At 41.3% G+C, this 27,631-nt stretch overlaps 1 protein-coding gene across 1 annotated transcript in view; it reads left to right on the top strand.

Annotated features, from left to right (window-relative positions):
* LOC109403142 (protein O-mannosyl-transferase Tmtc3) overlaps positions 1-27,631 on the top strand; it is an 804,586-nt gene that overhangs the window by 410,387 nt on the left and 366,568 nt on the right. The window contains exon 6 of the mRNA XM_029875707.2: positions 22,876-22,991. Within this exon, the coding sequence (XP_029731567.2) occupies positions 22,876-22,991 (116 nt within the window). The remainder of the gene's footprint in view (positions 1-22,875; positions 22,992-27,631) is intronic.

Genomic DNA, 27,631 nt, shown 5'->3' with positions numbered 1-27,631 from the left:
AGAGGGACAGCATTCGGAGAACCAGGAACAACCTCTTGGTGCTCCGATGTTTACGCTTTCTGGCATCGTAGACATCGTCCTTAACTTCTTTAATGCTTCTGACTCAGTGAAGAGCATTGTCAAAGCACTTCTTCCTTGTGTGTCTCCTCTTTTGAAGCAGTTGGCTTCTAAAATGCCCCTCCTTGCGACATTCGTATCTTTCGATGGCTAATTTAACCACCGAGGTCGAAGATATGATTTCTGTGCTACACTGGAACTGTCGTAGTATCGTACCAAAAATAGACTCTTTCAAATTTTTAATTAACAATTTACAATGCGATGTTTTTGCGCTATCCGAAACATGGCTGACACCCGATGTAACCTTACCTTTTTCCGATTTCAACATTATCCGTCATGATCGGTCCGACTCTTACGGAGGGGTGCTTTTAGGGATCAAAAAGCAGCACTCATTTTACAGAGTCGATTTTCAACCGATGACAGGCATCGAAGCCGTCGCATGTGAGGTGACAATCCGAGGTAAAACCCTCAGTGTTGCCTCCATATATCTTCCACCGAGAACTGCGATATCTCGCAGGGATCTCGCCCACATCTGCTCGGTTATGCCTGAGCCACGGCTGCTCATGGGAGATTTCAACTCCCATGGTACAGGCTGGGGGGAACTGTACGATGACAGCCGTTCAACTTTGATATATGACCTCTGCGACGACTTCAACATGACAATTTTGAACACCGGAGAAGTTACGCGAGTGGCACCTCCAGCTAAAGATGGCAGTCCTAGAGACAGCCGATTAGACCTCTCAATCTGTTCGAGCTCACTATCGCTGGAGTGTACATGGAAGGTTATCCAGGATCCCCATGGTAGTGATCACCTTCCGATCGTTGTTTCTATTTCCAATGGTTCACATCAACCTCCATCTATTGACATTTCCTACGACCTCACGAAACACATTGACTGGGGAAAGTACGCGGAAGCAATTATCGACGGTGAGCAATCGGTAGAAATTCTTCCACCGCGGGAAGAGTATCAGTTTCTATCAGAACTGATCATCAGTAGCGCGCTGCAGGCACAACGTCGGCCAGTTCCAGGTCCTTCGGCTCGCAGGAAACCCCCCAATCCGTGGTGGGATAGCGAGTGTACAGAAATCTATCGCGAGAAATCCGCTGCGTTCAAAGAGTTTCGGAAACGCGGTTCGGTTGAAAACTTTAAGCGGTACGTTTCCCTTGAAAGCAAGTTCAAGAACTTGATCAAGGCGAAGAAAAGCGGTTACTGGCGTCGGTTCGTCGAGGGTTTATCGCGCGAGACATCAATGAGAACTCTTTGGAACGTCGGGAGAAGAATGCGTAACGCGTCGTCGGTAAACGAGGATCGAGAAAGCTCTCCTCGGTGGATTCTCAAGTTCGCAAAAAAAGTTTGTCCAGATTCCGTACCCGTGGAGCGAATAATTCGGGATGTTTCCGAGGATAGGGACGACATGGATAGGCCGTTTTCGATGGTTGAATTCTCACTTGCTCTTCTTTCATGTAACAATTCCGCTCCAGGAATGGATCGAATTAAGTTCAACTTGCTTAAAAACCTCCCCGACGTCGCTAAGAGGCGCTTGTTGAACTTGTTCAATCAGTTCCTGGATAACAACATCATTCCGGATGATTGGAGGCAAGTGAGAGTGATAGCTGTTCAAAAACCCGGGAAACCCGCGTCGGATCATAATTTGTACCGTCCAATCGCGATGTTGTCTTGTCTGCGGAAGTTGTTAGAGAAGATGATTCTCTTTCGACTGGACAAATGGGTTGAATCGAATGGCATGTTGTCTGATACACAATTTGGTTTCCGCAGAGGCAAAGGAACGAACGACTGTCTTGCGTTGCTTACTTCAGAAATTCAGCTTGCCTTTGCTCAAAAGCAGCAAATGGGCTCAGTGTTTTTGGATATTAAGGGAGCTTTTGATTCAGTTTGTGTCGATGTTCTCTCCGACAAACTCCACGAAAGTGGCCTTTCACGAATTTTGAACAACTTTTTGTATAATTTGCTGTTTGAGAAGCAGATGAGTTTTACTCATGGCGACTTGACAGTTTCACGAATTAGCTACATGGGTCTCCCCCAGGGTTCATGTCTAAGCCCCCTTCTTTACAATTTTTATGTTAGAGACATAGATGATTGTCTCATGGAAAATTGCACGTTAAGACAGCTTGCGGATGACTGTGTTGTTTCTATAATGGGATCAATAGCAGTCGATCTGCAAGGACCACTACAGGATACTTTGGACAATTTGTCTACTTGGGCTCTCAAGCTGGGTATCGAATTCTCTCCGGAGAAAACTGAGATGGTTGTCTTTTCTAAAAAACACAAACCGGCAAAGTTTCCGCTCCATCTGATGGGTAAGACAATCACTCATAGCATGTCTTCTCAATATCTCGGCGTCTGGTTCGACTCCAAATGCACCTGGGGGAAGCACATTGTGTATCTGATACAGAAATGCCAAAAGCGAATCAACTTTATGCGAACTATTACCGGAACATGGTGGGGAGCACATCCGGAAGATCTGATCAGGCTGTACCAAACAACCATTCTGTCGGTTTTAGAATACGGTAGCTTCTGTTTTCAATCCGCGGCGAAAACACACTTGCTGAAGCTTCAACGGGTTCAGTACCGTTGTCTTCGGATCGCGTTAGGTTGCATGAACTCAACTCACACTATGAGTTTAGAGGTACTCGCTGGTGTACAGCCTCTGACAGACCGCTTTGCGGAGTTATCGTTCCGGTTCCTCATCCGATGCGAGGTCGTGAATCCATTGGTCATAGAAAATTTCGAAAAGCTGCTCGAACAGAACCCTCAAACTCGTTTTATGAGTGTGTACTACTGGTACATGACGCTGGAGGTAAGCCCATCTCCGGTTAACACCAATCGTGACAACTTCTCAAACTTCGACAGCTCCTCAGTGGATTTTGATCTCTCTATGAAGGATGAGATCACCGGTATTCCGGAATCTTTTCGTTCCGTAGGTATTCCACAGATCTTTGCAAGTAAGTTCGGGCATGTTAGCGGGGACAGACAGTTCTTCACAGACGGTTCGAAAACCGATGATTCGAGTGGTTTCGGTGTCTACAACGAATTTCATAGCGCCACCTACATGCTTCAAAAGCCATGTTCGGTATACATTGCTGAGCTAGCGGCTATATACTACACCTTAGAGTACATTCGCACTCTTCCACCTGAGCACTACTTCATTTTTACCGACAGTCTAAGCTCTCTGGAGGCTGTTCGGTCAATGAAACCGATGAAGCACTCAGCGTACTTCCTGAATGGAATACGCCAAGTCTTGAGTGCTTTGTCCAAACGCTCATACATCATAACCATAGCTTGGGTCCCTTCACATTGCTCAATTCCGGGCAATGAGAAAGCGGACTCTCTGGCTAAGGTGGGCGCTAGCGGAGGCGATATTTACGAGCGTCAAATCGCCTTCGACGAATTTTTTGCATTGGCCCGTCAGGAGACCTTGATCAGCTGGCAACACAAATGGAGAGATGGAGAGATGGGTAGATGGTTGCACTCCATCATTCCACAGGTGTCGAAGAAGCCATGGTTCAAAGGGTTGGATTTAGGCCGCGATTTCATTCGTGTAATGTGTCGGCTGATGTCCAACCACTATTTGTTGAATGCACATAGGGTCTGGGACCATTTGGGCAGGAGCACCTATTTTGGGCACTTGCTGCTATAACTCAGTCAATTTCAAACCGATTGACTTGAATTTTTGAACATAGCTAGATACTGCGCCTTCCTGATCGTGTTTCAAAAATCAAGTCAATCGGTTCAAAATTGACTGAGTTATAGCAGCAAGTGCCCAAAATAGGTGCTCCTGCCCAAATGGTCCCAGACCCTACCTTCCGTATTGGGCTCTCAGAAAGCAATCTCTGTGTCTGTAGCGTAGCTTACCAGGATATCGAACATGTCGTGTGGGGATGCAATGAGTATCGTGAGGTCAGATCTGAGCTGCATGAAATTCTCCGGGTCCGAGGAAAACAACAGAAACCCGTTAGAGAAGTGTTGGCAGGACTTGATTTGGAATACATGAACCTGATTTACCAGTTTTTGAAACGTGTTGATGTCAGAGTTTGATGTAGTACGTTCCTTGTTTTCGTTGTCCGCCTTTTGGTTTTGTTGTTCGCCCCTGTCTGTCGTCACCCCCCTTCCGTTTGTCCTCTTCTTGTCGTTTTCTACCGATAAAGTCCTTTTTTTTGGTTCCGTTACAGATATGGACAATTTGTCCCATCAATGATTTAGTATAAGTTAGCAAATAATTTAGTTTTAAACCCATAAATCCCTCCTTCCCAATTTTATTTTTTTTTTAATTTTATTTTTTTTCTCAATCCTTAACCTCGAAACAGCCGCGAGTACTTCGGCTTCCCAAACTAACATAGCTTAAGGCAGTAATAAATTGTAAAATGTAAAATCATTGTAAAAAAACAAAAAACAAAAGATTTCGGCTCAGTTATGCTCATGTGGCGCCCGAGCCTTCCAAATAAACGAATAAGTAAAAAAAAAAAAAATTCAAGTTCATTCTATGCTTAACTAATTCTAAAACGCTGTGTATTTTCTAGGGCGTGAGACTCAACTCCAAGAGAAGGTTTTGTTTAAAGTTCGATAAATTAACGAATGTTTTAATGTTTATAGGCAAAGAGTTCCAATTAACTATACTTCCCACAAACAGCGACTGACTATAATAACTAGACTGATTTGAAGGAACAAGAAGACTCCTTGTTCTCTATAATTTCTACATGTATTAAGTTTTGAAGACAGATAGGCTGGGTTTCCAGTAACAAGTATTTTAAAAATTTGAAATTCCGGCAGAAGAAACCCGGATCAGTTGCAGCTGAGAAAAGATCAAGTACAGAAAGAATCATATCGTGCCTCGAAATACCAGGCATTGAAACTTGATTGACTCGGCTAACAACATTAGGAGAATCGATAATAAAGAGATCGAGTAAAGGAACATCCTGTTGTGTGGAAATATGTGGGTTCTTCATTGAGATAAGAATAAGATAAATTGGATAGAGTATCTAAAAATCGTTTAATCCTAGATGAATCCTTTTTCAAATCAGTGTCACCAGTAAAAAAAGTCACATCATATTTCAATTTAAGCTCTTCAAGATGTTCAAAAACTAGATTACTGCAAACGTTATTCGGTGGGTTGTAATAAACACCTAGAAAAAATCTTTCACTGCCGGATGCAACCTGAAGTAGCAAATACTCAGCATTACTTGTTGTTTCAGAATGCTCAGATGTGGACTTCTTTAACAGTTTAAGGCAAAGATTTTTCCTAAAATAAACGCATATCCCACCACCATGTCGATTTCCATCATTAAGGATTAGATCGTAGCCTTTTATATGAATCATTGAATCATTGATGGATTCATTAAGCCATGTTTCAGACATGCAGATAATATCAACTTTACTGTTGAAAAATAATGATTTGAACTCCTCGAATTTGGAAAACTCACGAGCACAGAGGCTTTGAACATTATTGGTATGACATAGATTTCATTTATCTTCCTTAAAAACTGAGTTCATTACAGCCTTGGTAATGACGCTGTTTGAAAAAGAACAATCAATTGAAATGCTATCCATAATCTAGCAGAGAGTGTGCACTAAGGTGGCCCACACTTATATGAAAAACAAAAATTTCCAAAAATGCCAAGTCTTACCTTCTAAATCAGTTGTTTTGGACTCCCAGAAGCTACGTTCAAAATTTGAGCAAAATCGGTTGAGGCTAAGGGGGCGCTCAAAACGCTTGAAGTTTGTATGGGAAATTTTAAGTTTTCGAATTTTGCCGCCAGGTGGCGCTGTAAACGTTCAATAATCAAACCCTTATATTGTATTGTAGGTGACTATATGCCAAACAACTTTGTCGAAGACCGCAAAGTGATCCAACTTCTGTGAAAAAAGTTATACCCTTGGTAAAGTGAGGATAAACTTTATTGTTGTTTTTCCAATATATGTAAAGGAATAATATCAATAATGAAATCTCACTACTTTGCCTCACTTTGCCTAGGGTATAACTTTTTACACAGGCGTCGGATCACTTCGCGGTCTTCGACAAAGTTTTTTGGCATATAGTCACCTACAATAATACCAAAGGGCTTGATTATTGAACGCTTACAGCGCCACCTAGCGGCAAAATTCGAAAACTTAAAATTTCTGCATACATTTGGCCAAGTTTTCCCATACAAACTTCAAGCGTTTTGAGCGCCCCCTTAGGCTTGATTGATTTTGCTCAAATTTTGAACGTAGCTTCTGGGAGTCCAAAATAACTGATTTAGGAGGTATAAGTGTGGGCCACCCTAGTGTGCACCGAACCAAAAACGAGCACCCATCGAAGAGCCAAGAGAGCACGCACTATACACTACAGCAGAAAAAAAAAACTTGCAACTACACAAAATGATCAATGATTGCATAACAAAAGCTTCTGACTAACAAGTCTACATCTTTCGGCAGAATGTAGTAAGATTCGGCAACAGCTTAAAACAGAAGGCAAAAACAGCAGCAGCAGCAACAACGTAGGTTTAATTCGGCATAATCAAGGTCGTTTGAAATGATATATGCGTTAAGTTCAGCATCAACTATGTACTTTGATGATTCGCTGCACTGTGTTTTCCAAAAGAGCATGCAAGCTCACTCTTATTTTGGATCCAGTTTCTTCAATGAATTCCTTCGGAGGAGCACATATTTTTATAACGGCTCCGATAACGCAATATAAAATCCCTGGGAAAATCCCTAAAAAAAATAATGAAGAAATCTCTGGAGGAATGCCTGAAGCAAATCAAGAAGGAATCTAGAGGAATGCCTGGAGGAATTCCTAGAGGTTTTCCTGTGGGAATTGCTTGAGGGATCTCTAGAGGAAATCTTGAAAGAATTACTGGATGATTTTTTAGAGAAATCACCAGAGGAATTCTAGGAGATTGCTATTTCTATTATTTTTCAATTTCTGAAAAAAATCCCTTGAGAAATCCTAGAAGGAACTCCCGAAAGAATCCCTGGGGTAATCCTTGGAGAAATTTGTGGAGAAATCCCTGGAGGAATCTCTGGAGAAATTCCTGGAGGAATACCTGGAGAAATCCATGAAAAATGCCTGAAGGCATTCCTGGAGAATTTCCTAGAATAATTTCTAAAGGTATTTCTGGAGGATTTCTTGGAAGAATCCTTGGAAGAACTCCTGGAGGAATCTTCGAAGGATTTCCTGTAGGAATCCTTGGGAAAATCCCTGGAGAAATTTCTCGAGGAATCCCTGAAGCTATTCATGATGGAATTTCAGGAGAAATTCCTGGAGGAAACACTGACATAATTTCTGAAGGGTGTCCAGCTCCTAGGAGCAATTCATAGAGAAGTATATGAAAGAATACCTTTTAAAAATCCTGGGGTAATTCCTGGATGAGTTTCTGGAGAAATTCCTTGATAAAATCTCGGAGCAATTCCTAGAGGTATTTCTGTGGGAATTGTTGGAGGAATCCATTGGGTAATTCCTGGTGGAATCTCTAGAGGAATTTTTGAAAGAATTATTGGATGAATTTCTAGAGGAATCTCCAGGGGAATTTCCTAAAAAAATCCTGAAGGTATTTCTGAAGAATTTCCTGAAATATTTTCTGAAGAAATCCCTAGAGGATTTCCTTGAGGAATCTTCTAAGGATTTCCTGGAAGAATCTCTGGGAATATCCCTGAAAAAATCCGTGAAGAAATCCCTGGAGGAATACCTGAAGCAATTTATGAAGGAATCTCATTAGAAAATCCTGGAGAAATGCCAGGAGGAAACCCTAAAAAAATCCTGAGGAAATTCTTGGAGAATTTCCTGAAAGAATTTCTGAAAAAATCCCCAGAAAATTTTCTGAAGAAAATCCTGGGGAAATTGCTGACATAATTTCAGAAGGATGTCCAGGAGCAATTCCTAGATAAATTCTTAGAAAAATTCTTGGAAGAATTCCTCGAGAATTTCCCGAAGGAGTTCCTGGAGAAATTTCTGAATGAAATCTTGGAGGAATGCCTTTGGGAATTGCTGGAGGAATTCTTGAAGGAATTCCTAGAGGAATTCTTATAACAATTACAGAATAAATTTCTGGGGGAATCTCTAGAGAAACCCTGGGAGAAATTCCTGAAAAAAAATCTGCTGAGAAATTCCTGAGATTGATTTCCTGGAGAAATTCCTTGATAAACTGCTGACATGATTTATTAGGGAATTCCTCGATTAATTCCTGGAGGAATGCCTGCATGAATTTCTGAAGGATTCCCAAAAAGAATTCCTGAAGCAATAGCAGAAGTCCCTGAAGCAATTCCTGGAGGAATATCTGGTGGAATTCCTGGAGGAATCGCTGAAAAAAAATCCTAGAGAAATATCTGCAAGAATCCAAGGATATTCCCTGGAAGAATGCCTGGAAATTTTCTCGGAAGAAAGCCGAGGAGAATTCCTGATGGAATTCTTGGATGATTCTCTGAAGTAATTCCTGGAGAAATCTTTAGAGGAATTCTTGTACGAGTCTCTGGAAAAAAAGCCTTGAAGAAATCCCTTAAAGAACTCCTGGATAAATTTCTGTAGGAATTCCAGGTGGAATTCTAGGAACAATCCCGGAAGCAATTTCTGGAGGCATCTCTGGAGGAATGCCTGGAGGAATTCATGAAGGAATGGATTGAGGAAACCTTGGAGGATTTCTTGGAGGAATCTCTAAAAAAGAATTGTAGGAATTCTTGAAGGGATCCATGGATATTCTAGATATCATAGAGAAATGCCTGTAGGAATTCCTAAAGGAAACTCCAGGGGAACTCCCGGAGAAATCTTTAGGGGAATTTCTGGAGGAATGTCTAGATGAATTCCTGGAGAATTTTTTAGAGAAATCCCTGCAGCAATCCTTGGGAAAATTCCTAGAGAAATTCCTAAAAAAAATTGTAGATATTTTTTTAAGGAATTCGTAGAAAAATATCTGGACCAATTCCTGAAGAAATCGCAGATGGAATTTTTGGAGAAATTCTGGAGGAATCCTTAGAAGAGTTCCTTAAGAAACACCAGAAGGAACCCCGGAAGCAATTCAATAGGAAATCGTAAGGGAATCCCTGAGAAGTTCCTGGAGGAAGTACTGAAATAATTCCTGGAGGAAATCTCAAGAAGAGTTCCTGAGAGAATCTTTGGAAGATTTTTTTAAAATAAGTTGTTCTAGAAAGAATCACAGAAGCAATTCCCGAGTTAAGCCCTGCTGAAATTCTTGGAGGAATCCCTGGAGGATATCCTAGAGGAATGCCTATAGAGATTAACGAAGGAGTCTCTAGAAATACTCCTGGAGAATAATCTAGAAGAGTTCAATGAGGAATCTCTAGAAACATTTCTGAACGAATTCCTGGATGAATTTTTAGGGGAATCCCTACATCAATTCCCAGAGGAATAATTCCTGGAGGAATCTCTGAAGAAATTCGTGGAAGAATCACTTGAGAAATTTCTGGAGGAATCTCAAGAAAATTGCTTCTGAAATGTACCTAGCATTTAAGTGCAAAAGTTCATTTTTTTGCCTTTTTTTCGAATTTGGCAGCTTATATCTCAGGATTTAAAAAAGGTAGAGACCTGAAAATTTGAGTTTTTCTTAGTTTAGGTCAGAGCGTTCATGATTAACAAAATTTTTAATCATGATTAATCATTGATGATTAAAATTCTAATTTCGGTGATTATTGATTATGATTAATGATTAATTTGATTTTTTGGATGATTAAAGATTATGATTAATGATTACAATTGTTTTTATCTGTGATTATTGATTATGATTATTGATTAAAAACGACTCATTGATTAAAAATCATGATTAATCATGATTAATCAATCACAAAAACTTTAAATGATTTAAAGGTATTTGATGTTAAAAATATTTTTAAAGTTTCAAAAGTAAAAGTTACTTTGTCTGGGAGGTTTTTGAAAAAAGAATCACACTTAGAAAAGCATTTGGACCAATTCTAGTTGGATCAAATTTTTTATATGATGAATCATTTTTTGGTGATGAATGATTAATGATTGATTAATTCTTTTTTCTTATGATTATGATTACTGATTAATGATTAAATTGCGAAATCAGTGTGATTAAGATTAATGATTAATGATTAAATAAGAAATTTTAGTGATTATGATTAATGATTTTTGATTAATCTTAATCATTAATCATTAATCATGATTAAATTTATGATTAATCATTAACGCTCTGGTTTAGGTATATACTATCGATCAATGACTCTAAAATATGTATTGCAAAAAATTTGTGTTTGCCTGATATCCGATAGTGCAATGTACGACACTATAAAAGTGATTCTGAATTTAAATTAAGACCTATACTGCCATTCTATGCTCAATTGGCACATGTTATATGGGATTCCAATTTAATATGGGACAATTGGGCATTTTATTATCTTTTTCTCGGGACCCCCGACATTGCTCCCCTTCTGTCCAATGGAAGAACATACATTTTTGTGAGTTTTAATATTTTAATTTGAACTCCCGACCTGAGTTAAAGTGAAAAATATCCAACACCCATCGAACCAAATCCGCGTCAATTTTAATTAGTTTCAAATTTTCTTTGTGTCAAAGCTATATCGATTTTCTGTTTTTTATATTATATTTATACGGATCCTTTGTAATTTGTTTTTGCTTTCGAGAATCTTCAAGAAGTAACAAACTCCCATTCAATTAGAATTTAGCAGCTTCCCCTGGTAGCAATCCAAGCTTCTCTCGGAAGCTTAACAAGTTCCCAGTTCTCCCGTTCCAGAAATCCATTTGGTAAAGCATTTCATAAACTTAACTGCTTCTCATCGGTATGCAGCACCAATTTGCCTAACGTACAAACCAAACACGATTGTATTGCTTCTTCTCTGATACGAGTAGGAGGGGAGGACTGGTCTCAGGAATGGGAGTCGTTGGCACACCAAGTTAAGCAGACTTGACGCCATCTGCAACTCTCCTCGTTGTTGGAGTAGGATGCAGCAGCACCAGTAGCAGCAGCCCGAACAAAAACCAGAACATCGACTTGGAATTCATATCCACCTGTACAACTGGGGCGATGCGATGGATGGCGTTGTGCAGTCGTCGTTCGGTTCGGAATTTTGAACGGGGTGAAGTGTTAAGGGGTTGAGGAGTGACATCCCAGTTTAAGGGCTATGAGAAAGTCAATTTGAACAGATCGTAGTCGTCGTCGTCATTGGAACACTTGAAAGAGCAACACGGGAGAAATAAACGTGTGTCGTAAAGATTTTACTTCGTCTATGTGTATTAGGGTGTGATCTATTTTTCGAAACGCTTCAAGTTATCTCCGTTGCATATAGGATGATCTAGGTTATCCAAACTACTCTGGAGCATAAGACCTCCTTACAAAAATATTTTCCCGTACTAAATCCATTTCGAGTAGACTTATTAAACACAAGTGATGTGACTAAAGTTTTTGGAACTCAAGTTTAACAACATCAGTACGTAAAACATTTTTTATCATACAGTAAGCAAAAACTAGCACGTTCTGTTTTGCACATACAATTACACACAGACATACACACACGCACGTTTTCTTAATTTTTGTCTGAAACTTTTTGAAATCCAACAACCAGTTCCACCCTACCGTAGACCTTCAAATCGAAAGCACCCGGAAAAGCTCCGCCGTCACCGTCGCCATCCTCGCTGAGATGAGGTTTCTGTGGTGTAGGTATTTCTGCTCAGCTGTTACAACCGAAGCGTTCCAGCCTTCCCGGGAGCAGGGCGGGTGTCGGGCTCTGGGAAATTGCTTTATTTCTGCAAAATTTCAAGTGCCGTTCGTGTGCCTCTGCTCTGTTTCGGGCAACTTTGTAGACGAGGTGAAGGTCGAACGAGGAGCTTGAGGATAAGGGAGAGGGGGCACCTAGGTAGAGGTGTTTGAAGCTGGAAATTGTCACGTAATTTCCCAGGACTTAAATTGATTACGGCGTTCTGTGAGATGGAGATGGTACAAGATGACGGCAATGTGGTGGGGTAGGGAGGTACACCATTTTGGGGGAGTGTGAAATTTAACCACTTTTCCACTTTGTTGAATTATGAGCGAATGGATATGGCTGCTCCAGGCTGGAGAGAGGAATCTCCGGTTGCAGCAGATCGTACTCGACTGTGCATAAAATCCCAGCTTTATGGGAGGCTTGTTTGATGGTGTTTTCATTGCCGGGTTTACGGCTAGTTAAATAGAATATTGTTCTGTTCGAGTTTCACAGGTGTTGGGGATGATATTCCTCAAAATTTGCAGTGAAACATAGGTAGGTGCCAAATAACAATGGGTGTTCAGTTTTTCTGAGCAATAACATTTTAGGTTCGAAGAATTCAGAACAAAGTTTCGTTTATGAAGGTCAAAATGACAATTAAGGCAATTCATTTGTGTGGATTCTAAATATTTAGATGGTTTTTACTAAACGGAATTCAAGTGTATTCAAGTGAAGTGCAGCTCAAGATTTTGTAAGGTGAAGTTTAGGTAGGTTAATGATAAAGGACCGGCGGGGAAGCCGAAGGTTTCAGGGGCGTATCACGGACCTTCCAGTCGATTTCAGTGGGTTTCAAGAGGTTTAAGGGCATTTCAGGGGTGTTTCAGGGTGTCTCAGTAGGCTTGAGGGGATTTCGTGTGCGTTCCGTAGGGATTCGGCAGGTTTTAGAGGCGTTCCAGGACTTTTAAAGCTGTTTCAGGGGCGTTCCATGGGTATATTCTAGTACATGGGATTTCCGGGATATTCCAGAATGAAGGTATCAGGAGCGTTTCACGGGAATTCAGAGGCGTGGGTCAAAGGGGTTTCATGAGCGTTCCAGGGAGTTTCAGGGGATTTCATCGGATATCAAAGGAATTCCAAGAGCTTTCAAGGAATTTCAGGGGGTATCAGGGTATCACCAGAACATTTCAGAGAGTTTCAAGGTGTTTCAGAGAGGAGTCAAATGGGTTCCAGATAGTATCAAAGTGTTTCCGGAACTTTGCAGAGGTGTTCCACGGTTTTCCAAGGGTTTCAGGAGCGTTATATGGCCCCCAAAGAGTCTTGAGTTTAAGAGTCTGGGGTGTTCCAGAGGTGTCACAGATGCGTCATGGGGTTTTGAGAGCGTTCATGGGTTGTTCTAGGGGATCTACGAAGGTTTCATGAGCGTTCAATGGTGTTTCAGGGCACATAGACACAAATGTCCCAAATGGAGGATAACGTGCCTCTGCAGCCGGCTTTTTGATGGTGTTTAACCTTCACGTACCCAACCCCCAACATCTCATTTTCAAAATGCTGGCATTTCGTCAATTTTCATCCAATTTTTTTGAAGTCGCCCTCAATCGATCATAAATTGGTGCAAGTTTATAACACCCAAGTGGCCATGTAATATCCGGAACCATTCCGGAGATATTCCGTATTGTACTGGGGTCAGGGAGGGTGCCGGAATGGGTAAAAATGATTATTTCGTGTGTTATTTTGTTTGAACCATCGATTTTCAGCGGAATTTTCATTGCGAACAATAAAACACAACTGCAATAACCAGATTTCAATAAGTTGACCCATCCGGATCACCGTAACAGGTTCCGCGGGGGCCTCATTGGGGACACTTCTGGTTTTCATCCAAAACATGTCGTGTGACATATCAAACTTCATGATTTCGAATGACTGATTCAGAAACGATTGACTGAAGTCTGTATCAACTAATATGGCCACCCCGGAACATCTAGCATAAGTTCCACGGGGGTGACATTGGGGTCATATCAAGTTTGCAATCAAAACATGCCGTGCGACGTATCAAACTTCATGACTTCAAGAAAATGGGACAGAAAAAGTTGAATGAAGTATGTTGTAACTGATGTGGCCGCTCCGGAATACCTGCAACAGGTTCCGCGGGGGCCTCTCAAGCACAATAACACACGAAATTATTACTTTCAGCCATTTGGCAAAACAGACACTTCCCCCACCCCCTGACCCCAGTACAATCTGGAATATCTCCGGAATGGTTCCGAATATTACATGACCACTTGAGTGTAATAAACTAGCACCAATTTATGATCAATTAAGGGCAACTTCAAAAAAATCGGATGAAAATTGACGAAATGCCAGCATTTTCAAAATGAGTTGTCGGGGTTCGGGTATGTGAAGGTTTAGAGAGTTTAGGGATGTCTCAGGTGTGTTCCAGGTGGTCAGGGTTGTCAGAGATGTTCCAGAGAATCCGAAGTATTGGCGAACCTAGCTTTTTCTTTTTTCTTCTCCAATGATCTGAAGGGTTTTCAAAGGAGTTCTAGGTAGTTTCCGGGGCCAAGTGTGTTTCGAGTGTTTGAAGTGGGTGTCTGTTTTGGCCCCTGAAACCACTTGAAATTCGTATGGAATCCGCCCCTGTGAAACTTCTTTTTTATCTGTATTAACGAAATTTTTAGCCCTAGGCTAGTCCATCTCGGGACGTTTTACTTACCTTCCGAAGGAAGAACTCACATGTTTCGAATTTGTCGGGAGTGAGATTCGATCCCAGGTCCTCTGTGTGATAGTCAAGTGTTGTAACCATCACACCAGGTCCGCTCCACAATTGAAACTCCTTTGAAAACCCTCTGAAATCCCCGTGAACCTCCTGAATCATCGTGAACGCCTTCAAACTCCTCCAAAACATCTCTGAAACATTCGTAAAAGTGTGCTTAAACCTCCGGAAATTAATTATAAGCCATCTTGAAGCTCCCTGACATCACCTAAAACCCCTGGTACACCTTGAAACACCTTCAAACACCTCGAAAAACACTCTGAAAATTCCTTGAATACTCCTAGATCACAACTAACAAAAGTACCTGTAAAACAGCTTGTGAAGTATTCTTTATGGAGTTTAGGTCTAATCTTATATATTTTAATTGTTGATTATTTTCGGATTACTTGGATATATATCCAACAAATATCGAAGTCGAAAAGAACGTGAACGCAGTAGAATAACTAGCCACAGAAGTCCAATGTCGCGACTGTTCGTGTGACTAACATCTAGTTTGCCTCGCCCTTACAGCGTCAGCAGCGGTACTAGAAGTGTCAAGTTAATTTTGTTTACCATAACAAAAGGTGTTCTACAAGATGGACACTTTAAAATAATAAATTATTGCAATTAAAGTTATGAAAATAATTAATTAGGAAAACTGACTACAGCGCCATTGGAGTTCTAGTGTATTTCTATTGTGAACGCGTTCCGTAGAAGCGAGAGGATGCAGAGATTCCCAGTGACACAGCTGGAAGCTGCAGCGAGCGCTGGTAGTAGCACGAAACCAAGCGAGATCCGAGGAAACCAACAGGAGCTCGGGACTCCAAACCAGCGTGTGTTCCCACCGACACCGAAGAGCCGCGCTGTTCAAGAGTCGAGTTTGGGTGAGGTGAGAAAGAAGGTGAACTAACTGTATGAGTTTGTTAAGGACAAAGCCAGATCAATCCACCTAGTGGTGGTAGTGCCATTCTCTTCGAATATGTACTCATGATCTTTTCATCGACTGAAGTCAAAGTGTTCCTGAAAGCAGGATTTTTTCCAAAAACCATAAAAGATTTGGGAAATATATTGAAGGCACATATTCTTGACAAATGCCGAGTTCAACGCATAGGCAGAGCTGAAAAATATCAGACCTCTTAGTTGACTGCATGACCACCTTCACTATCACAGGAGGCCGATCACTTTGCGGACTCGGACAAAGTTTTTTTCTATGCACAGCAAGTGAAATTCCTCATTCTCAGTCCCATTCAAATTTCAACCACATTACAGAGCGCGAGGGTGAAACCAGTCGCATCAAAATTTTTCGCAGTTATTTTAGACGCCAAAGAGGATTACAAAACAAACTTTGTTTGGAGTTGCGATTGAATTTTAAGTCGTTTAACCATCCAACTGTATAGTTACACCTCAGAAATCTGAAAAGGTGTGATTTGATGACATCGCATTAGTTTTGTCAAGATTTTGTTCTTTTATATTGCACCGGTTTTGTTCACTATCGTCTTTCCGGCAATCCACTCAGCGGTGGTCTACAACACTAGCGGTAGTCACTATTGTGGTTTGAGTCTATTTTCTTGGAAATCGTTCATCAGGTTATCAAAAAAAGCCGTGGTTTGATATGTCGTATGGGTTAGGTTCACTTTTACACTTGGTTACCTCTGGTGGGACACTCGGAACTAGATCCGGAACACTGCCGGTTGTCTCAAATACGGTCTGAGACTGTTTTTTGTTTTCATTTGGCATTCGAAAAAGCAACTATTTGATGTGCCACATGCATGGGTATGTTTCATTTTTATATTTGGCTACTTTCTGCAGAACACCCGGAACCAATTCTGGAACACTGCCAGTTGTTTTAAATGTGGTCTTAGCCTATTTTCTAGATAACCATTCATCAGATTATCGAAAAAGCCGCGATTTAATGTATTGCATGAGTTCGGTTCACTTTTATATTTAGCCAATTCCGGCGGGACACCCGGAGCTGATTCCTAACACTACCGGTTGTCCAAAATATGGTCTGAGGCTATTTTCCTACTAACTGTTCATTAGTTTTTCCAAAAAGCTGCTATTTGATGTGTCGCATGCATGGGTTTGGTTCACTTTTAGATTCGATCAATTCCGGTCGTACACCCGGAACACTGCCGGTTCAGATATGGTCTGAGACTATTTTCCTTCTTACCGTTCATCAGGTTATCGGAAAAGCCGCGATTTGATATGTCGCATGCATAGGTTTGGTTCACTTTTATATTTGGCCACTTCCGGCGGGATACCCGAATCCGGTTTCAGAACACAAGCGGTTCAGATATTGTTGGAGACTATTTTCCCGCCTACCGTTCATCAGGATATCGAAAAAGCCGCAGTTTGATGAGTCGCATACTTGGGTTTGTTCACTTTTATATTTGAGCACTTCCGGCGGGACATCCAGAACCGGTTCCGGAACAGTACCGGTTTAGATATGGTGTAAGACTATTTTCCTTCTTACCGTTCATCAGGTTATCGGAAAAAAGCCACGAATTGATATGTCGCATGCATAGGTTTGGTTCACTTTTATATTTGGCCAATTCCGGCGGGACACTCGAAACCGGTTCCGGAACTTTACCGGTTCAGATATAACCCGCGAATATTTTCCTGCTTACTGTTCATCAAGTTATCGCAAATGCCGTGGTTTGGTGTGTCACATGCATGGGTTTGTTGCATTTCCATATCTGACCCCTTCCTGGGGTACCGGTCCGGAACACCTAAATGGCCATAACTCCGGAATGGCTGGACCGATCCAATCCATTTTCAATAGGAAACAATGCACAATGGTCCGAATCCACGTTTTAGCAGGAAAAAAATCCGTATCTTTGTTTTCGTTAATTTTAGGCGTTTGGTGTCTTCAGAGAAGTTGTTTTAATTTGTTTGCTGCATCTTTTCCAAAAATTTTTGATTAGGGTGGTCCTCGTCTTAACTCAAATCTGGAATAGAACTTTTTAATTTTTAGTCATACGCGATCGAGTTCTTCAGCAAAGTTGTAGCCAATGCTATTTCGAGCAACTTTGCCGAATACGCCGTTTATCTAGCTCTTAATTTGAACATAGTAGGTCAATTTTAAGTTTTGACTTAGGGTGAGCCACTCAAAAACGGTTTTTTTTGCAATAACTTTTTTATTTGATTTTTTCCGAAAATGTGAGCTTCGGAGCATTTGAAGAGCAAGTAATGACGCATATTTGTTCTGTACATTGCATGTTGCTAGGTCTTGTCGTTCAAATGTTATGGGTAATTTTGACTTAAAAACAACGATGTCTTAAAATGCTTATATCTCATGGAGCTGGTAAAATAAAAAAAAGTTCTTTAAGCGGCATTTGGAAGGTCACATAGAAAGCCAAATTTGGAGCAAAAATTACAAGAACGTTATTTTTTAAATTTGAATAAATCGACTCCAAAAATCCCCTTAAAAATTGAAGAAACTACTTATCTATAGGGTGGGTGTACCAATTATGGCACTACCTAAGGAAAACTATTTGTACAAAAATAACGAGAAAACCAACGAACGTCATCAATATGTTAAAAGATAGCTTAGTTTCCATACTTTACAGGAAAAATATAGAAACGGAGCCAAAACTACGTTTACTATTTATTACAGCATGTGCCAATGATAGGAACCCTGTACCAGTTATGGCTACATTTTTTAACTTCGGTTCCTTTTCGCACTATTTTCATGCATTTCTTATGGGGTTAGCCATAATTGGTATTCTATGGCGAAAAAGGGTGCAAGGAAGCCGACATTTTAAGGAAAATGATTTATTTCCACCATAATTTGAGCAAAATGTGAAGTTTAAATGAGTGCAACCATCTTTTGTAAACGTGATCTGCTGTTCATAATTTTGTTCTTGTTGATTTACATCGTAAAAGGGTGAAAATCAACTATGGCGAATAATTGGTACTATAGCCATAATTGGAACACTTACCCTATATATAAAAATGCAGTGGCATACGTGGGACCGCGCATAACTTTCGAACGGAAGGTCCAATTTTGGTCGTCTAAGTTTTATTCTGTTAGTTTTCACCCAAGGAAGGTTTATGAACCAAAAAACATGGAAAAATTGAGAGTTTTTGAAAATTGATCTTCCATACATTTTGTGACCGGGGACGGGGTCTTGGATAGAAACTTGAAACGTCAAAAAACGCAGTAGGCAAGACAAAGTTTGCCGGGTACGGCTAGTAACTCATACAATTTTAAAGATAGAGTCAAACTGTCTTCGGAAAAAATGTAGGTTTTTACCATGCCTACAAGTTTTCCATACACGAGTTTTTTTTGCAAAACGTGAAACAAAAGCTTGAAATTGATAATTTGATTCTTAGGGGTTCATGCTATTTTTTTCTAGGAAATCAGAACGATTATATTCAATAAAAACAAATTATCAATTTCAAGCTTTTGTTTCATGTTTTACAAAAAAGTCGTGTATGGGAAACTTTTAGGTATGGTAAAAACCCACATTTTTTCTGAAGACAGTTTGACTCTATCTTTAAAATTGTATGAGTTATCAGTAGTTTCTTCAATTTTTAAGGGAATTTTTGGAGTCGATTTATTCCAATTTAAAAAATAACGTTCTTGTAATTTTTGCTCCAAATTTGGCTTTCTATGTGACCTTCCAAATGCCGCTTAAAGAACTTTTTTTTATTTTACCAGCTCCATGAGATATAAGCATTTTAAGACATCGTTGTTTTTAAGTCAAATTTGTCCATAACATTTGAACGACAAGACCTAGCAACATGCTATGTTCAGAACAAATATGCGCCATTGCTTGCTCTTCAAATGCTCCGAAGCTCACATTTTCGAAAAAAATCAAATAAAAAAGTTATTGCAAAAAAAACCGTTTTTGAGTGGCTCACCCTAAGTCAAAACTTAAAATTGACCTACTATATTCAAATTAAGAGCTAGATAAACGGCGTATTCGGCAAAGTTGCTCGAAATAACATTGGCTACAACTTTGCTGAATAACTCGATCGCGTATGACTAAAAATTAAAAAGTTCTATTCCAGATTTGAGTTAAGACGAGGACCACCCTAATCAAAAAGTTTTGGAAAAGATGCAGCAAACAAATTAAAACAACTTCTCTGAAGACACCAAACGCCTAAAATTAACGAAAACAAAGATACGGATTTTTTTCCTGCTAAAACGTGGATTCGGACCATTGTGCAATGGGACCAGATTCCCCGTCGAATGAACCATCGGTCATTAAAATCGGTTGAGATTTACTTCCAAAAAGTAACGTGAGTTTGTTTGTACACATACACACATACATACATACACACGCACACACATACACACACAGACATCACCTCAAATAGTCGAGCTGAGTCGATAGGTATATGCGACTCGACCCTCCGGGCCTTCTATCAAAAAGTCATTTTTGGAGTGAACATATAGCCTTTCCAGTACACTGAGTATACGAGGAAGGCAAAAATAAGCAGCTGGTGGCGAACATTAAATTTGCTGTTATAGTCGTCTAACGCGAGCAATAGGCGCTCAAGCTGAGAGCGGAAACTGTCGACAATCCGGTTACCGGCGGATACAAGCTGATGGTAACTGGCAAGGTCAAAGTTGGATGGGCGGTGTGCCCACTTCGACACCAAACAAAAGGAGCGATGCTTCAAATGCATGGAGTATGGTCACCAGGCGAGAAATTGCAAGGGCCTTGCTGTGTAAACCGGAGGACGGAAACGACCATAAGACGGGAGGCTTCAAATGCCCAGCCTCTATTACCCAATCTAACCTCAATCATTGCAACGTCGCACAGCAACTGTTGCGGCAGTCGACAACGCAGACTAAGTGTGATGTTGCAATCATCACAGAGCCGTATCGGGTGCCCCCCGAGAACGGCAATTGGGTAACGGACAGAGCTCAGGTAGCAGCGATACAGGTGATGGGTACAATCCCCATTCAGGAAGTGCTTGAAAGATCATACAAAGGCTTTGTGATTGCCAAAATCAATAGAGTCTTCTTGTGCAGTTGCTATGCACCTCCAAGGTGGTCGAATGAAGAGTACAACAGGATGTTGGATGCACTCACGGACGCGATGGTCGGGCGGAAGCTGGTAGTCATCGAAGGCGATTTCAACGTTCGGGCCGTGGAATGGGGTAGTAGGCTTATCAATGCAAGGGGGTACAACCTACTGGAAGTCCTGACGAAGGTGAATGGGGCTTTGCAACGATGATATGGCCAGCACATTTCGCATAAATGGCCGTGAATCCATCATCGATATTACGTTCTGTAGTCCGTCGCTAACGGAGGACATGAACTGGAGAGTCAGTGAGGAGTACTCCCACAGCGATCACCTGGCGATCCTCTACATCATTGGCCTTTACGGTAACAAGGCAAACGAGGACCCTTGAACGGGAAAGTGTAAGATACAGGACTTCGACAAGGAGGTCTTTGTAGAGACGTTCCGGACAAATAGCAGTGCAAACCTCGACGCAAAGGAGTTGACAGAAGCGGTAGTAATGAACTGTGACGCATACGTGGCGAGGAAATTGGAGCCCAGGTGCCGACGGTGCCCAGTCTACTGGTGGAGTGTAACACTCAATACCCTCCGTGCTACATGCCTTCGAGCAAGGAGAAGGGCTCAGAGAGCAAGAACGGATGCTGAGAGGGAAGAGCGGAGAGTCGTGTTTCGCGAATCTCGCCTGACTCTCAAGCGGGAAATTTAGGCAGAGCACGTCGAACTGCTACAAAGAGCTGTGCCGAGAAGCCTATGACAACCCGTGGGGCAACGCGTACCGAATTGTGATGGCAAAATGAAAGGACCTGGCGACACCAGTCGAGATGTGTCCGGACATGTTCAGGATGGCACTACAGGAATGCTAGGATGAAGGCTATTTCCCAGACAGATGGAAGGTCTAGAAGCTGGTTTTACTGCCGAAATCAGGGAAGCCGCCAGGGGACCCAGCAATATGTTTGCTGGACACCCTCGGGAAGATACTGGAGAAGATCATCCTTAACAGACTCATACAGTGCACGGAAGCTGAGCGTGGTCTTTCAAGAAGGCAATTCTGATTCCGGAAGGGAGTTTCTACAGTGGATGCAATCCGGGCAGTCGTGCATAGTGCAGACGCAGAGAAGGCATCCACACAGAAGAGGAGAGGCAATCGGTTTTGCGCCGTAGTTACGATTGATAGTGATAGCTTTTAATAGTTGGGAGCTGGGAGTTGGGATAGCTAGGAGGCTATCGCTTTAGCACTGCACAAGATGCGGGTACCTAGCTACCTATGCGACATACTGAAAAGTTACTTCCAGAACAGAGTACTGGTGTACAAAACGGAGGTGGCGCAAAAATCACACACGATCACGGCGGGGGTGCCCCAAGGCTTCATTCTAGGTCCAACGCTCTGGAACGCGATATACGACGGAGTATTAACGGTGCAGCTTCCATACGGATTTGAGATTGTTGGATTTGCTGACGATGTCATTCTAACGGTAACTGGCGAGACCCTAGAGGAGGTCAAGATGTTGACGGCGCAGGCGTAGGACACCATTGAAACGTGGATGACTGAAGCAAAACTGCTGCTGGCCCATTATATGATGGAGGTAGTGCTAGTGAGCAACTGCAAAGCTGTTCAACTGGTCTACATCAACGTCGTACAGCATGTAATGGTGTCGAAAAGAGCGCTGAAGCACCAGGTGGTGATGGTCGACGACCTTCAAATTTCAATGCTCATGTTAATCACGCCTGCGAAAAGACATCAAAAGTGGTCAACACGATAGCAAGGATCATGCTCAACGTCAGTAGGTGGAGAAGTAAAGTAGCAAGAGACGCCTACTGGCAAACGTTTTAACCTCGACACTGAGGTATGGAGTACCGGCCTGGGCCCAGCGCTAAACACAAAGCGGAATTGTGTGAAGCTGAATAGAGCGTTCTGACTCATGGCCATGCGGGTCGCGAGCGCGTACCGAACCATTTCGACGGAGGCAGTAGATGCTATCGTGGGGATGATGCTCTGGCAGAGAACATAGAATGCTACCAGCGAACACCACGAACGTGAGGAGTATTGTCAGAGCGGACTCGTTGGCTAAGTGGTAGTAAGAGAAGGACAATGCGGTGAAAGACAGGTGCACCCAGTAGATATCGTCAACAATATAGTTTTTAGATGCACCCTGGCCTACATAGACAAATAGGAGCAGATGGTTTTTAAGGAATTTTTTTTCTTTCAGTTTTCAATCAAAATCCGTTGTTTTTACATCTGTAATTATTACACCATATTAGGATCTACTAGTAAAAAATAAATGTATGCAACGGGTTGAATAACGCACTATGGCCAAACACCGGACTGGCCTGGGACTGGGATATTCTTTCCTACACTGAGATTTTGACAATATAATTATACAAAACTTTTCATAAATATATTTGTTTTTCTTTTTCTTTTTCAGGCTGGCGCTACTTGACGCTGGCAATGATCTTCGTAGCGACGGCGATGCTTTGCAAGGAGCAAGGCATCACCATCACCGGCATCTGCGCCATCTACGAAATCTTCGTCGCCCAAAAGGTAAGCAGAACTGTCCTCCCAAAGCCAACAACATGTCAACCTTGAAACCCCTGCGCTAGGAAAAAAAACAAAGATCCTAAAAGCAAACACTGACCACTCGACTCATAAGCTATTTGCCCCCGGGTGAATATGGCAGCCCGGAACAAATTGCTCAGTGACCGGACGACGACAGGGGGTGGATGGGAGAAAGCGAGCAGGTCACCTCGTCGTCATGACACAGAACAAACAGAAAGCCAAAATTAAGTGATTCATTTTAATCATTCTTCCACGTCACCGCCATTGGCAAGGGAATTCCTTTGGTAGTCCACCCAACAAGCAAGAGAAAAAAAAAACGAAACAGAAAGAACGCCTTTGAATTTATTTCTTGGTCAACATGAACAAACACAAACAAAAACCAGCGACATCACAATCCGGGTGGAGATTTACCCCGGGCTTGTCAAAAAAAAAGCGTCGGTACCGTGTGGCGGCGGAACATGGGTCGTTTGCGATTCGAATCCAATCAGATTCGTCAGAAAACCATGTTTTTCCTAATGACAACGTCTTGCCACACCATCTTCCTTATGTTGTTTTCGATGCAATCAACCTTCCAAATGTATTATGCAAAACAGACGTAGGATCAAAATTACCCCACCGCACGGTACCAATCCAAAAAGTCCGGGCACCAGCTGGTGCGGCACCTACTAGAATTTGGGTCAACTGACACGCTGCTGTGCTCAGCTCGGGGTGGCAGAAGCGAAGAAAGCAGAATAATTTCAGCAATTTTGGTCAATTTCCGAGCCGAGCGGAGTTTGTCGTCATCATTGCTGGACTAACGAACGACTAGCCATCGTCCGTCCGTCGGTTAGGTTCAGTTCCGGGTGGCAATCGACCGGAGTGAAATTCACCGCGAAAATAGCGAACAAAAAAACCAACGACAGTAAAATCACGAATACCACCACATTCCGGTGGAAGGTTTTTTGTTTAGTCTCCTCCTAGTGTGTCTTATTTTTATCGGAGCAGGGAAAAGCACATAGAGGAAAATGAAAACATTTTCGTGTTTTGGCCACGGAGGAATTTTAATCACAATATTGTCAGAGGTTTGTGCATGGTGGTTGATTTTTTTTAAATTCGTGTTGTCATGACAGAAAAGCGGAAATTCCTTCGGAATGCCATTGTTCACTTTTGGCTTTTTTGTTACTTCATGACCGAATGGCGCAGAATGGAATTAGTGGGATGAAATTTTTAGATTGTTTTTGAAATTGGTAAAAGCCTCTAATCAAGTCTTGGTTTTGAAATAATGTGAAATATCTTGATTTTTCGCTATTTTATATACGTTTATAGATAGACGGTACAAAATATTTATTCACACAATATCACAACTAGGATAATACAAAATCAACAATACTTGGGTTGTTGTCCGACATTCTTGCAACATGGCCTGCCTACCGTATTCTTACGGTTTTGGTCATCTTCTGGATGTTGGGAGTGCAGCGAGCTCGTGCGATCCGGTGTCTCCCTGTGTACAAATTTTCATGTGAATTGGTTGAAAATTGATCAAGTGACGGCGAAATAACGATCCGTGCGAATAAAGAATTGGATGTACCTCGAAGTAATCCAACATAACTTTCTAGACGAATCATGTCGTGTTGGTATACACGGCATTTCTGGAGAATTTTCTGTACGGTGAAGATCTGGTACGTTGTTGACCGGCCGTCGATGAAGCCGGCTTGTTAACTTCCCACGAACTCATTCGTTTTATGTGACAGACGACAGAAGATGATCTGAGATATCGCTTTGTGGACTAGTGATTGCTCGGCAATTCTCACATTCGCAGCATGAAGCCATTGCGTAATACCTGAAGCTTCCCCAAGCAGCACACTTTGTTACAACTAAATCACGGTAATTTCTATGCGACAAATGCAAAAGTCGTTTCTGCACGACTGCAACATCGATTCTCACAGCTGTGCAACCGAAAAAGTGCAGGAGGTGGAGCCTGTGCAACAAGTTGTTCGATAAATGAGATATTATATGGTAACAAATATACTATATTAACAATATAGGTCACTTCGTGTTTTCCCATACAACGACATGGAGACGCCGTTTACGAATAATTACAGCACCACCTGTTGTCAGAAAAAGTCAATAATTTTATTTTGATCAATTTTAGTTTACCGTGCAAGGTGACATTTCTCGAAAAAAGATGTTAGGGGTGTCGAAGTTTTTTGTTCCCAAATAATCGATTAATAAATAATCGATTTACAATGTACACAAACAAAATAATATTTCGACAATGATTTTTCATAAGGGCCTAACTGAATTGATCGATTTCTCTTCGTCGACTCTCTCTTTTGCTAATAACTTGATCAAAACGAACAAAATCATTATTCTTTTTGTTTCTATAGCAAGATGTTACATATCTCCTTCGCATTTCAATCAAAAAGTTTTGGGAAAACTCAATACACATTCTGTAATAACACAAAGAGAGGATCGATGAGAGAAATCGAAAATGTCAGTTAGGCCCTAATGAAGAATCAGTGTCGATTTCATTAAATGGGGATGCTAACACAAGCCTGAATTTCAAAAGGCTGAATGCACAAAAGGCTGAAATTGCAAAAATGTAGGAAATGAGTTATAATACTTCTTCTTCTTTTTTTTCTGGCGTAACGCCCCAACTGAGACAAAGCCTACTTTCAGCTTCTATACGCATTTCAACAGTTATTAATTGAGAGCCTTCTCTGCCGATGACCACTTTGCATTTGTATATCGTGTGACAGGCAGGAAGATACTTTATGCCCGCGGTTGTCAAGGAATTTTCCATTACAAAAAGTTTCTGGCCCGAGGGAGAATCGAACCCGTCACCCTCAGCATGACTACTTGTTCGCTAAGCAGATCGGCTATATAGGGTAATTGTTCCCTTCGTTGTGGTAGTACCTAATGTTGCGGTAGTGGCATTTGAGCACTTTTTCGACTGAAATGTTACCAAAAGGTATTTTTAATAGATGTATTATGCTTAAGGGGCTGTCCATAAACCACGTGGTCATTTTTTTTGGGATTTCTTAACCCCCCCCCCCCCCCGCGTGGTCATTTGTCCATACAAAATTTTTTATTCGTCCATACAAAATGCTCATAGGCCGAACCCCCCCCCCCCTCTCATGACCACGTGGTTTATGGACAGCCCCTAATTTATAAGATTGCACTTTTTGTGTGCTTAAGTTTTGCCCAAAAACCTAGTTTAAAAAAATATTTTCCTTAATATTTCTGCTGCTGTGTTCCTATTGTTGCGGTAGTGTTCCTATTGTTGCGGTAGTGTTCCTAATGTTGCGGTATCCCATATGATTTCAATGGGATACCGCAACATTAGGAACCGAAATTAAATTTTACCTCCATAATAGGAACAGTGTGCCTATTGTTGTGGTATGCGATTATTGATCGAAAACAGAGAGAAACGATAGTTTTCATATTTTTCCCAGCAAATTTGGATAGAAAACTACCGACTAACGTTTTGAAACCGCTCATTAGATGGTACGATCATATTTTTTTGAATTAATTTACTTTATTACCACAACGATCGGCACACTTACCCTATATGAGTCCTAGTCATAGAATGTGCTTAGTGAAGAGGCTAATGATGCATACCAACTAACACAAAAAATTCTGATCGTATTTCAATTGGAGATTTTTCCTTCTTTGAGCATGAGCTATTCGTTCGAGTCATGCTGTTATGGAGATTGCTTGCCATTAGGGTTCGTTCAAATATTACGTAATGCAAAGGGGGGAGGGAGGGGGTCTAGCGCTGTGTTACGCTTCATACAAAATTTCAAAATTGTCCATACAAAAGTTGTTACGTCGGGGAGGGAGGGAGTTTAAAATTGACAAATTTTGCGTTACGTAATATTTGAATGAGCCCTTACAGCTACCAACAATGTGATCAGAGATTTTTCCTTCTTTTAAATATATGCTATTTTTTGGAGAAATACTGTCATAGTTATGTAGGCGATCAATGATGCATACTTTAGCGCTGAAAAACAGTCCTCAAGCTTTCCGATTTCGAACATAGTAACGGAAGCATGTTCGTCCAATGAACCATCAACCATTGAGCGGTAGTGTGCGTCAAATGTCAAACTCAAGCAAAACCAATGCAAGTATCAGGGCTGAGTGATCGGCCAACTAGCAAATTTTCATAGAGATCATTATATCAGTGTACGATATGAATAATTATAGTGTTGTAATGTCTGTTTGTCTGTGATGTTAGTGTTGCCTTTAGGCTCGCCGTTTGGAAACTAGTCGAATCATTATTTCAGCCTTATGTTATTTCAGCCTTTTGACATTTTCAGCCTTTTGTGATTCAGCCTTTCGTAATTCAGCCTTTTGTCATTTCAGCCTTTCGTGTTTCAGCCTTATGTACGTAACCCATTAAATGCCATCTACGAATACATCTTTAGAAGAATTTGAATGCTTCCTTATTGTAACGTCACCGAAATCATTTAACTTCGAAATTAACTTATATTTTGCCCTGGTGGTGGTTACTTTCCTTTGACAATGGCTTTCAATATCATCTTTCTTAATGTCCACGCTGACATACTTACATCGGATTGGATAACTTACATAAAACCCGGAAGATCATCAACCAAGTACACGTCCAATTTCTTGTGGCAGAGTGC

The sequence above is a fragment of the Aedes albopictus genome, chromosome 3 (genome assembly GCF_035046485.1).
Source record: "Aedes albopictus strain Foshan chromosome 3, AalbF5, whole genome shotgun sequence".
NCBI lineage: Eukaryota > Metazoa > Arthropoda > Insecta > Diptera > Culicidae > Aedes > Aedes albopictus.
This window is presented reverse-complemented; position numbering and strand designations above follow the sequence as displayed.